The sequence below is a fragment of the Phaseolus vulgaris genome, chromosome 4, assembly GCF_051622355.1.
Source record: "Phaseolus vulgaris cultivar YP4 chromosome 4, ASM5162235v1, whole genome shotgun sequence".
NCBI classification, from domain to species: domain Eukaryota; kingdom Viridiplantae; phylum Streptophyta; class Magnoliopsida; order Fabales; family Fabaceae; genus Phaseolus; species Phaseolus vulgaris.
The window spans coordinates 46,651,507-46,664,792 of NC_143501.1; the positions used below are offsets into that span (position 1 = coordinate 46,651,507).

Here is a 13,286-nt window from a genome sequence, read left to right on the forward strand (position 1 = left end):
TGAAAATTGGCAGAAACATGCAAGCCAAACACACTTTATTCACACACCACATCCAGTCTCAGTCCCTACCAAATGACAGCACACTAACGATAGTTTCAAAGCACTCACAAAACAAGTTTGTTTAACAAAACTATGACATATCTTAACAATAAAACATAACCCTCTTCACATTTTCCTTCAAAGCAGGTAGTGGTCGCACAGCAGCATTAGCTCCAGGAGCTCTGGTACTTCGACCCATACCGCCACCCATTCCACGGCCAGCAACTGCACCACTCGTCATCGACCCACTATCGGACGTCTCTGGTTCCATGTAAAATCTTGCTCGGAAAGCAGCCAAATGGGCATAATATGCAGGAGGGACTGCAATCATCAACAATAACACAATCAGTTAACCACATATATAACAATATATGTAAAAGTAACATTAAGAGTCTATTCCATTAAACAAGACATAAGAGGGGGAACTCACCAATTGAAACAGATCGTGTGCATCTAGCATATCTAACAAAACAAAAACATCAATCAAATTCAGTATCCTGTTAAAAATTAGAACATGGAAATTTGAAAAGCAATGCTACCGAACTTACGTGTAGCAAAGGTTGTTAGTAAGAGTTTGCAAAGCATCCGCAGTAAAATTGTTTTCATCCCACAACACGTGATAGTGAGCAGGACGGCTTGTACCCTGTGTAACACATGGTTTACATCAATGAGGATGTAATTTAACATAAAACTAAGTTACGAGCAAAAAGAGTAAAAGATCTCACCTGTATTCCAGCATGGCTACAAAGATAAAAGTCAAACTCTGTTGGATGGCAGATTTTAGAATCAACAACTGTGCCTGCGATATTTTATAAGTGGAATTATTTAGCACCATAGTTTAAACAAGTTTCTTAGTCTTTAAAGAATATGGCCCCAAATAGTGTACTAAAGCAAATACCAGGCAATATGTTGCCACTCCTGTCAACAGAACTCTTGTCATGATGGTTGCTAGCAAAGAGCCTTGTGTGATGACGCTTTTGAACCACAACAAACGTCACAGGAGGTTGATAGTTGGGTTCAAGGGATGCACATGCCTGGGGTTGGAACAAAGGAAAGATGAACAATTTAGCATTAACCACATTAAATTCTCACATTGATGATGCTAAACAAAATATCAAATCATTTCACCTTTCGAATAGCATCAAGCTCAAACAGTAGAACTTGGTAAAATTGGCCTTCACTTACACCATCCCTAACAAAATAATATTTGAGAACCATCATTATGTTTGATGAGATATTAATATGTTGGCCACAACAAACAATTTGAGAACACAACACTACCTGTAAAATATAATGCGCTGTGGCTTCTGTCCCGTAGCCCTCCTAAAAGATATAAGAAGTTCTCTGCCAAAGCACAAGCGAAAATGAAAATCTAGAAAAATTCAAGAATAACATTTATAAACTAACAAAAATGCTAGCAACCCCCAATGTGCATTAGTCAGCTCACATATGAGAGAAGGGAAGGAGAGTACTTGATCATTCCACCAGTCACTGTTCCTCTGACTGGATCTTGCCATTGCTTGAAAAGATCCTGAATGAGTTCCTGTCTATGAGCTTGGGCACAGACTAAACCAGCATACTTCGTAATTTCAGGATAATCTTGAGAAGCCACAACCTGCAGTTTTAACACACCATTATTATTTAAATAGCTAAAGAAAATGTCCTCTAGTTTGAGTTGTTTGAACCAAAATGCATACTGCTGCAATTGACGGGCTTGAATCCTCTCCTGGATGTGGATGAGTCACATCAGCTCCAAAAATAATAGTGGGTCTATCACCAACTAAGGGGATGCGGCGTGAAAGTGCATCAACAAGTACAGTATTTCTCCCACCCACTTTTACATTAATTTTCAACGCAACATTGGCAAGGTACTGCTTGCTCATTTTAAACACATGCTTGGTCAAACAACATTGTGAAACTAGTCCAAGATCTGTCTCACATATACGTTTGAGATCACCTACACAAAAAATCAAATACATAATTAAGATATTTTCTCATATACATGTGTCTCAACAAAAAAACAAGTTACAACAATCACAGTCAATGCACCAACCATAAAGAGATCCATTATTGTCAGGCAAAATAACAATGAGCAAATCAAGCTCCCTTCCCTGAAGCTTATTCTTTGCATCATGATAACGGGTTTTCAGAACTTTCTCCACTTGATCAGGGCGAGCACTAACTGGTGGGACAACTGGCTCAGGATTAAATGCCTGATCACATGAAACAAATGAGTCAAGCAATCAAGCAAGCAGCATGCAAAACAAATTGATTAAAGGGGATGTATACAAACCATGCCAGATATATAGCACATCTGAGCAAGTTCATAGCAAAAGCCTCGGGCAACACTATCTTGAACACTCCTTGAAAAATTAATGCAGAACCAGTTGTTAACAGTGCCCCCATTCACCATTTTCTGAAAGAAAAAGGAAATTATCATTGATAAAAAAAAGTTAAGAAATAATCTAATTGCAAAAAAACAAGCCAGACATCCCCTAATAAAGTCATTCAAAAGACAAAACACCTTGTAACCATGCATGTATTTCCACATGACGCAATTTATTAGAATTTCACTCAAACTTAAAAAACTCTAACGAAAACTTAAAAATTAACCTAATACACCTCACATCTTTAAACCATTAAAGATGGAAAGAACACACATTTTATATTATTATCATATAATGTACACAAGTACCTTGTTCATCATATTCCATTGCCCAACTTGAGGAAGACAATCCTTCTCTCTACCAGTGTCATGATACTTGAGCTGAAGGAAACAAAATCAATGGCTATTAGAAAAACAATACCGAAGTTTCTAAAAGCTAATAATAAGTAGATCTCAATAAAAAAATGTACCCATGGGGCAGGTAGGATGCGTGCTTCAACTTGAGCAAGCTTTTCACTAATTTTGATTCCGAACTCTTTGGCATAAGGATCTTCATGGTATGCATTGTGATATACAGTCTATATGAAGCAGACAGAGATTACACCAGGAAAACAATAACTTACAAAGATGGAATCATAAACTTTTTAGTCTAAACAGAAATTGCCACATGTAAAGAATTTAAACATAATACCCCACACAGTCCCAGGACCAAAACATCAATCACTTGCTGCATCATTAAATTTAAAAAACATAAACAATGTAATCCCAAAACATCAATTACCTGCATGATATCACGCTCCCTCTCAACAGGACGCTGGCATGTAACTTTCAGAAGAGCAGTGATCTGCCTCTCATTCAACCTCTTTGAATATCTTTGACCTTCCACAATCTTGCATACCTGCAATTCCAGACAAGCTAATAGCTAAAGCAGGCTAGACCACTAAAAATAGTTAAAAACAGACAACATGAATGAGTTACCTCCATTGGCAAATAGTTTGGCCTCTGTGTATTACCAACTTGCAGACAAGGCCACTGAGTATGTTGAATGACAAACCCATATGTCTCATAAAAGTACTCCACAACAGATTTCATAGTTCCCCTTTCATCTACAGGGAACCTAAAACAGAACCAAAGCCAAATGAACAAAAGTATTATATATTTCATAAAAATGAAAGTTGTCAAGCATACTCACGTCAGCTCTCTGGTAGCCTGAGAAGTCAAGCCAGAGATTCGGTATTTTCTTCTCATATTTCCACGGTGTGTTACCTCGACTTTGATTCCTCGAAGAGCTTTCTTGATCTGTTAAACATAAGCAGCAGAAGGGAAGTACTTGTTTTAATTAGAGGGAATTTTCTATTTCTTGGTGTACGCACACAACTGTGGTGCATTATTATCAAGTTAAACAAATAGTAGGTAATTTATTTAAACCAAAAGATAACATTTATCATAGATAACAATATCAAAAAAGACATTTCAACATCTAACCTTCACTCGATCAGCATCAGACAGTGGTCGAGCAGAAACATCTCTATTCAGCAGTTGGGTCACAAAGTCAATAACTGGCAGTGGCTCAATAAATGCAGTGGAGGACATATCTGCATATCCAAAGGAAATACTTATATTATAAAAAAGTATTTGACACAACAGGTTAACAATAATGAATAAAGAATTAAAGAGGTTCACAAACTTTGGTGTTACTTACCAATATTCAGCGACAAACCCATCTGAGTTGGACGGATACTCTGGTAGAAACCTCGCCAGCTCTCCAATCCCTCACCTAAAGGCTGTCTTCTCCCCAGATCAGGTGAATAAAATGATCTTCCTACAGGACAATACCTACAACATCAAAAATCCAGTTAGCAAAGAAGTCAAAACATAGTGAAGAATATTGCAATAAAGAGCAATAAAAAGAATTGTATCAGGAACCTTGTAGTAGGGAGTTCACGGAGTACAATGTCAAGAACCTGCAAAGCCTCTTGGGGAGCATCAGTTTGTTTTCCCTGCAAAAAGAGCCCTAAATGGTGAAGGTCTGCCCGTGCAGCCAACTTTATCACCACCTTGAACTCTCGGTCCCTCCTGTACAAAATATAAATAAAATAAATAAATAAAACAATGATAAAATCAAAAAAATAATAAAACAACCAGAAGCAATAAACACAAGTAAACCTCTGTCCTCCTGCTGCTCCTTCATCATCATCAATAAGAGTAATTCTGAACTCCTTTGAAATAAATGGCAATGGCCCAGCAGTATAGAGGCTCTTGCGTCCATCATATGCAGGAAGCCTCTTGCCCAAGTGAGATTCCCGATACAGCCTAACCAATTGCTCCATAACAGCACGGTTCACACCTCTGGATGTCACTTCAGGGGTGATTGTAACCTAGGCAACAAGAAACAGCAAAAAGTGGTATGTCAAATCAAAAGAATAAGAATTTTCCACCTATCATTATTAAATGGGAACTTACATCATATTGATGAAGATCTTTGTTTGGTAACTCGGCAAAGAAATGATTAGCCTTAACAATGCATTTTATGCCATAGCTACCCTTCCCAGGTCGAAGGGGAAACCTCATAGAAGATTTGCTTTGTGGAGGAGGGGTAGGAGCAGCTTCAGAATGAATCACCATTTGCCCCATTGATTGCTCCAAATCCACCGGTTCAGGTGGCAGGGAGGAACTGGCCTCTGGTAATATAGGCTGAGGACTGACCCCAGTTGGATATGATTGAACTGAGGTTGCTTGGTGCAGCTCGGGTACTGGTGGCCTAGAATGACCACCATAAGAAGAACCTAGGCCTCGGCCACCGCCAACGCCACCACCACCACCACGGCCACCACCATATCCTCCACGACCTCCTTGCTGAGAAGACCCTCCCCGTCCCCTACCTTGATAATCAGGAGGAGCGCCATATTGCTGTTGGGGGATGGCATATTGCTGTTGAGGCATCCCACGGCTACGGCCCCCACCATAACCTCCACGGCCTCCTTGGGGACCCCAGCCTCTACCTCCTCCTTGAGGTCCAGTCCCTCCAGGGGCAGCAGCCTGTTGTTGGGGCGGTGCACTTCTTTCAGCAGGGCGTTGAGTCTCGGAGCTTTCTCCCCCACCAGGTCCTTCAGATCTTTTCTTTTTTCCCATGATGGAACCTACACACATGGGACACAAGTTCATGATTAATAATCCAAAAACAAAAGGTAAACCTACTATAATAAGCATTGACAATGATGATAGATCAAGAAGCAAAAAAGAAACAAATGGCAGCAACAAGGTCACAAAATGCAATCACCTTGAGAACAAGCCCTTGAGCAGATGAAACAAACAAACCAAAATTCCAATCAACACATTGTTAAACACTCAGCGCATACTCACAAAATGACATACAACACTTGCAAATTACCATGACAACTCCAGGATAAAGGGAAAGCGATTAACACATCAATTAAAACTTCGTTCCGCAATTCCAACACTAGACACAATTGTGAGACATGAACAACAGCATTTTAAACACTCCATAGCCTCGCTCAGCTCAAAATGTAAACACACTCAACTAAAATAACAGAAAGAAAACGCAGTGCACAGAAAACATCATCGGAGTTCAGAAACCCTAAGAAAACAGTGAGCGAGTAAAAAACTTCAAACACTACAAAAAAAAAACAAAAGGCAAACAGGTAAAAGCACACAGTGATTATATTCTCATCCAACATAGTCAAACACAATACCACAGTCAGAGCCTATTGTTCTCTTCTCACGTAAAGCTAAAAAAATCAACCGACTAAAAATCAACAAATAATTCATGAACACCACAAATTTCTGAAACTCCGATAAAAAAAAACACAGCCAGACATTGCAACAAAATGCAAAGGCGGCACAAAAAAGTTGCCAAATCCACCTAACCTAAATCGCAAACAAAAAATAACCGTATAAAAGAAACGATCTGAAACCGGTGGAAAACCTAGCACACAAAAGCAAGAAAAGAAAAGAAAAGAAAAAAAAGGGGAAAAAATCAAGAGAAAATACAGATCAGAGTGAGTCTAGCTTACAGCAAGAAAGAGCACAGAAGGCAGAGATATCAGATCTAGGCGAAGAAAGAGCGAAAAGAAGAAAAAAAAACTGTAAAAAAGAGAAGAAGCTGGGTGAAAAGTAGTTGTTTACCTTGGGAGAAAACACGGAAAAGTAAATAGCAGAAACGGTGAGAGCAATGGAAGGGTGAAGGTGGAGAGTGGAGTGAAATAGGAAGAACAAGAGTGGGTTTCTCTCACTAAGCAGAGTAGAGAGAGAAAAATGAGTGAATAAGGTGCTTTGGTTTGAAGGGAAAGAGGAAAACACGTGAGAAGTTGGAATTGGACATGTTATAAAGATGGGGTAGGTCTTTGAAAATGACCACTCCGTCCCTACCCTCTCCTATTCCTTTCTCTTTCTCTTTCTTTTCTCCTTCTCCTCCAAGGACTTTCTTTTTTTATTCAATCTTTCTTCAAAAACACAACCAATTCTATTTTTTATTTTTTATTTTTATTTTTTTTTAATTTAAATTTATTAACATCTTTTTATTACACACCTTTGAAAATATTTCAACATTCTTTTATATAACCAACACGATTTTTGAAAAATAACTTAATGATATAATTAATTACGTTTTATAAAATTTAATGAATTAGTCAATCACATCTTTCACTCATGAAACATATTTTTTTAATTTCTTTTAATCAATCCAGTTTTATTATTTTTATTCTTTAAAAGAAAAATATGTTAGCCAATGATGGAAAATAATGTAGATGGATGAGTTTAGAGATAGTAATGACCAGGTGTTTATATATGGAAATTAATTTTTCTCTTAACTCCTTGTTTTAAGATATATTTATAATAAATGTTTTTTAAATAAAAAAAGTAATATTTAAAGTAATTCTATTTTCAGTTAAGTCATTATTCTTTTGCATTTAATATTAAATAAATCTCAACATTAGTATGAACTACATTATACTTTCTGATGTTCACATTTTTTTTTATGTTATTTTTTCTTTTTCAATACTCATTCAAAATTATTTCTATCTGTGATTTTGAAAGTCCACACATTGTGAAGTTTACATACTGTGAGAAAATGAAGAAGTGTTTGCATTAATATATAATATAGAGAGGTAACGATGGATTTGTTTGGATACATTTTATTTTTCTTTTCTTCTAATTTTAAATAAAAGTATTTAAAATAAATTTAAAATATAAATTCAAATCAAATTAGCAAATAATCAATTAGATTTGTTACCGTCTCTCCAAAGAGGCTTTTTAATTTCTAGAACAATCGAAAATCTTTTTTAGATTTTTTTTTCATAAAATAAAAGTATGTTAACTAATAATGACAATGTAAAATCTATTAGGAGAGGGGAAAGGTGAGTTTCAATTTTAACTAATATCAATTTTTTCTTTTAAAAAAAAATGACAATTATATATATTTTTTCTTTTAAAAGTAATTATATTAATTATTAATGTCTACGTCAGCAAAATAAATATAGAAATTATTCATGATATATATATATATATATATATATATATATTATTCTATTTTTTTTATTGTGTGTGCATAATCTTACAATACATATGTAAATGACTAATTTGGTTATTGAGATTGATGAGTTGAAGGTCAAATTTTTTTCTCCTCTTTTCCTTGTCTTTCTTTTATTTTTATTTTTTCCATAAAAACATAACTATCATGGAACTTATGGTACATTTTTTTCCTTTCCTCTCTTTTCTCTTTCTTATTTTATTTTTCTTTATTTATTTTCTTTGTTTTTTAACATGATTATATAGCATGGTGTCCTTCTTTTCTCTTCTAACTCTCATTTTTGTTTTTTAATTCTAACACATTCTCATCTCTTTCTTGGTCAAATTCTACTTTGTAGATGATAATAAATAAGGAATATGTCTATTTAATTACATTTTGAAAGTAAGTTCACTTTTATTTTATATTTTTAATCTTCGTAAATTTTTTTAGTTTTTTAAGTTAAGAACTTCGATTTTCTCAATTAGTTTATATAGATGGTTTTTATTGGTGTTTTTGTTGTAATTGGAGTTGGAAGGTTGTAGGTATTTTAGTTATTGGAGTTCTAATTGTTTGGTCTCTTATTGAATTTCAAATGAGTGTTAATTCATTTACTTTTATTATGAAGTTAAATAGGTGTATATGAATGAATTGTTTTGGTATGTGATGTGTTTACACTGATATCAAAAAATTATTTAGTCATGAAGTTAGTAAAATTAAGAATAGATTAATATGTTGGGTTTCTTTAAAGACTTTAGTTTTGAATAAATAATGGAATTTGTAAAGTATTTATTAATATGAATAAGTAAAAGAGAGATGCATCAATTTTCATCTATACTAAAATGGTTAATAATTCTCTATACTAATTTTAATTGGTTTCTTAAAAATTTCATTTTTGTGGTATTTTTTTTTAGTGAGAAATTATCGATCAAGTGAAAATTTGAGTAAGATAAGTCTCTCTTTTCGGTGTAGTGTGATTTTTCACTCAAATGAAAATCAAAATGAGATAAGTTATTGTTTTTTCATGATTTTCACATAAGTAAAAAGAAGAATATTACAAGTTTCTTTTTTAGCATTATTTTCGCTTAAGCCAAAATCAATTGCTTTATTGACACTTCTATAATGAACTTTCATGCGTATTGAAGTTTATATGTATTCATTTCTGATTTTGATATATGTTTATGCATATTTATGTAGATGTAAAAATGTTGTTGACTAGTGATAATTGACATGTATATATGAATTTAAATTATATATTTGATTGAATAAGTACATGATATGAGTTTTACTGAATTATATCAGTTGAGTCACTTCCTTATGGATGTTGTTTTTAACTTTTTGTGCATTTGTAAGTATTAAGTAAATGAACATGGGGTATATGTCATAAAGGAATATGTCATAATGTCATATCCATTGATAGTGTGTCATGTCCATTATGACATTAGGTGGTGAGAAGTCGTGGGAATAGGGTTACGTTGAGTGAGGGTATCACATGATACAATTACTAAAGTGACTCGAAAAATACCTCCGCTTAAGTGTATATGTTTCACTCGAGCGAGTGTTAAATAAAACACTCGTTAGAGCGACTTAGATAAAACCTCTTGCACCATCAAATAAACATTTCTAAAACAAGTTTATCCCCATTAAACTTCAAAACACGTTCTTAACTCAATTCATAAAATTATTCTTTTTCAGGCACAATAATGAATATGTTTTACTTTTAAGAGTAAAGAAGACAAAGACGATACATAAACTAATAAAGAAAAACCTCAATTCATCATGCTTAGCAGTTCCATACTCAACACATAACTAAAGAATGTTAGACTTAGCATGCAATTGAAGACTGTCAAACTCACATGCCATAGATAAACCTCAAAACATACATATAATTGTAAAACACCATACTCACATGCCCTATATAAACCTTAAATTCACATGTAATAGACAAACTCCAGACTCAACAAACATATAAGGAACATCAGCATACAATAGACGAACTTCAAACTTATCCTTAACTTGAGAACTTCAAATACAACATGCTATCCAACATTATTCTGATGAAAATCCTAACAAAAAAAATAGAACCTATTTCATGTGCACCAACTAAAATCATACAAAATAGCTCCCCTTGCCTGAAAAATCTAGTTGCACCAAGTTGAAACCCAACAAGTCCCTTTTAACACATAAAGCTAAACAAATGTTCACAAAAAGCTCTGATCGTCAAACTAAAGATATCACTACGACTCTAAACTAGCATAGATTCATCTTTTCCCTTTATACCTCGCATTTAAGCACCTATACATTGGCATGCAAACCGCACAATTAGAAATCATCCCAAGAAAAAAAAGGCAATGAGTAACTTACTTTAAACAAAATTATGATTAGTACATTATCTTATCTTCTCTACTAGTATCCCTAGGAAAAACTCAACTCTTGAAAGCGAGTAACATAATCTCAGAGACAAAGTGAAGAAAATTTGAATTTAGTTAAGTTTTTTTTATTTATAATTTGTTTAGCCTAACTAATAAAACGTTCATACTTTGTCTCGTTATGCTCATAGTATTTAATCCTTACATATTACCTAAATGATTGTATCTTAAATCTTAAATATTATAAAATTTAATTCATATCAATTTAATTTTCATAAACATAGCAAATGTACCAAGATTTGTAAAGAAATGAAGATTAAGATATCACATGTTATTCATGAAAGGAATAATTGCGCTAACAAAGTAGTAAACCTTGAGATTAAGAATCAGATCAATTTTAAATGGTATTTTGCAATGCCATCTATTATTGGTGTGGATTTTTTTTAATGATATGCTTGTGTTTCATTTTATGCACTTTTAAATTGTTTTTTTTTTATTTTCTCTACATATGTTTGATGTTGTAGTTCTCTCGTGAGTTTGCATCTTTTTTTCTTTTATGGTATGATTTATGTAATAACAAATGATTGGTGATTTTTTAAAGTGTTAACCTACCTGAAATGTGAAATAATGATACATAATACGAGTTTTAAAAAAAATCAATTTTAATGAATAAATTTGTTTCTCACATGAAAAATTAGTATCTTTTAGTCTATTATTTCCTTTTTTATTGTCAATCTTTTAATGTTGAATAACAATAACATATGAATTTATGATTATTTTAATGTATACTTGTTATAAAATAACTATATTTTAAATATTATAATTTAAATTTTATAGGACATTTTCTATTACTAAGTTAGAAGTCTTACATAAATAGTTTGATTATAAAAAAAAAAAATATTATGTAAAGAGTAATTTTTTTTCACAAAAATTTAACCTAAAATTATTATAATGAATTATCACCAGTGCAAATAATTCATATTACATCGTTTATAGGAGATATACTAAATTGGTTATACCGTTGATGTATATCTTATCGATGTAAAGTGTCCATCACATATTACATCGGTTGTGAACACTGATGTAAAATACCAAATTTTGATTAAAACAATTCAAAAAAATAGCACTCAGATATTACATTGATTATAGGTCATAACTGATGTAATATGTGCTCCAGAGTCACATATTTTAATGTACATATTACATCGGTTGTTCACATAACTGATGTAATATGTGACCCCTTTTTTTACAAAATTATTAAATGTGTTTTTTTCCAACCTGTAATTGTGAAATCAAACCAGAATACCAGCAAGATCAATTTTTTTTATTCAAAACGTGAAATAAGAATATCTATTGATTTAAGGGATATGTGTGTGAACCTTCTCGATGTGGTTCAGTTCCATTGCGTCCATGAAGGAGTGATCATCTGCGAGAAGGTCCCATGAGATCGGTGAAGCCGAGCTATGACATACCGTCAGTGTGACAATAAGTTTGGAAGAGGAGGGGGTGGAGCTTGCCGACGTCATTGAGGCGGATGACGTGCTCCGGCTAAGTGGAAAGGAACTTCTTGGATGCGTGACGAAACAGAAGAGGGCGTCGCGGTGGAGAATGTGCTCGAGAGAGGAGATGTGGTTGGGCTTACATTTTTTCTTGAACTTTTTAGGAGATTTGGTGATGAGGAAATAGGTGGAGAATGAGGTTATGTAGGAGATAGGGTTAAGGTTTAGGGTTTTTGAGGATTTGGTGGTGGAGATGACGAAGACGAAAGACAAACACACAGGGACAACGGTGGAGGCAACGTGACGATAGAGGCAGAGAGCAGTGATGGAGGCAAGTTTAGTTTAAGCACAAAGTGAGCAGTGAGAGCGCGGAAGAAGAAAATAAGATAACATGTCATGCCCCAAGTATATATTGTTTTAAACATTTTTTTTTACTCTGAACAATACATATTACACTGGTTGGTCCTTCCAACCGCTGTAATATGTCATGTTCCAAGTATATATTTTTAAACCTTTTTTTTTTAACTCTGAACAATACATATTACACCTGTTAGTCCTTCCAACCACTGTAATATGTCATGCTCCAAATATAATTTTTTTAAACCTTTTCTTTTTCTAAACAATACATATTACATCAGTTGTCATGTTTTTTTTACACCATTCTCAATTAAACAATCTAATATGTCGTTGTAAAATACGTTATTTGTAGTAGTGTATAATACACATAAATATTCATATTCTTTTAAATTATTATAAATTAAATTTAACTGAAGGGAATTTTTTAGTAACATTAATAGTATTATTAAAAACCATGACAGTCTAATAAAACACATCACTTATACTCTTTGTGTTTTATATTTTTAGTTTTTGTGTGTGTAGTGATTACTTCTAATCCTAGTTTTTGGTAATTGTATTTATTTTATAATTTATGTATTTCCATATAGAAATGACTCGAGAATTATAGATTACTTATGTTTGAAGTTATTAGTTATTTGTGTATTACGAAAGTGACAAACCAACCTACCAAATTAATAATGATCAACGTTACTAATTGATTTAATTATTAAAAATATTGTTTAAAATTAATTTACTAATTAATTAGAGTTGTCACAAATTTTAAATGTAGGTTCATACTTTTTTTCACTACCGTCTTAATTAAAAAGACAATCGTATATTTAATTATTATAATATATATCAAATTTAACAATATATTTATTGTCGTTTATTATTTGATCAAGCATAAACTAATGCGAATCAATTTTTTAATTAATTTGTTTAGATTTTCATCTCGTTGGATTTATTTATTTATTTTTATTTTGTTCAACAGAAATCTAAAAGCTCAAACAAAAACCCACCCAGAAAGAAAACAGAAAAAACAACAATTAAAAGAGCTAAATAGATAAAAAAAAAATCACTCCATTTTTCAGGTTTAGCATGAAGATCTTCATTACTATACTCTCATTCGATTT

At 33.1% G+C, this 13,286-nt stretch overlaps 1 protein-coding gene across 2 annotated transcripts; it reads right to left on the minus strand.

Annotated features, from left to right (window-relative positions):
* On the minus strand, positions 1-6,765 carry AGO1 (Stabilizer of iron transporter SufD / Polynucleotidyl transferase). 2 transcript variants are annotated; one of them, XR_011085531.2, is made up of 22 exons: positions 6,572-6,765; positions 4,889-5,565; positions 4,592-4,803; positions 4,352-4,501; positions 4,128-4,261; positions 3,911-4,020; positions 3,618-3,724; positions 3,404-3,542; positions 3,207-3,323; positions 2,896-3,003; positions 2,735-2,806; positions 2,333-2,455; positions 2,093-2,252; positions 1,737-1,996; positions 1,487-1,654; positions 1,321-1,383; positions 1,168-1,231; positions 938-1,073; positions 765-838; positions 588-682; positions 470-501; positions 1-360 (listed from the first exon to the last, which is right to left on the minus strand). XR_011085531.2 is itself a non-coding variant. In XM_068647022.2 (22 exons), exons 2-22 carry the CDS (start codon positions 5,555-5,557, stop codon positions 143-145), a joined length of 3,186 nt encoding a protein of 1,061 aa, XP_068503123.2. In that variant the 5' UTR covers positions 5,558-5,565; positions 6,572-6,765; the 3' UTR covers positions 1-142. The 2 variants fall into 2 exon arrangements, 1 of the variants encoding a protein (XP_068503123.2); XM_068647022.2 differs by having other exon boundaries at positions 1,512-1,654.
* Between the last annotated feature and the right edge of the window lie 6,521 nt (positions 6,766-13,286).

What these genes read in the sequence shown, in the direction of transcription:
- AGO1 (XM_068647022.2), bottom strand. Translation starts at nt 5,557, where the DNA reads ATGGGAAAAAAGAAAAGATCTGAAGGACCTGGTGGGGGAGAAAGCTCC. An exon ending in TGTGCTATATATCTGGCATG is followed by an intron (nt 2,253 to 2,332) that starts GTTTGTATACAT and finishes TCATGTGATCAG; the next exon opens with GCATTTAATCCTGAGCCAGT. An exon ending in AGCTTGATGCTATTCGAAAG is followed by an intron (nt 1,074 to 1,167) that starts GTGAAATGATTT and finishes TTCCAACCCCAG; the next exon opens with GCATGTGCATCCCTTGAACC.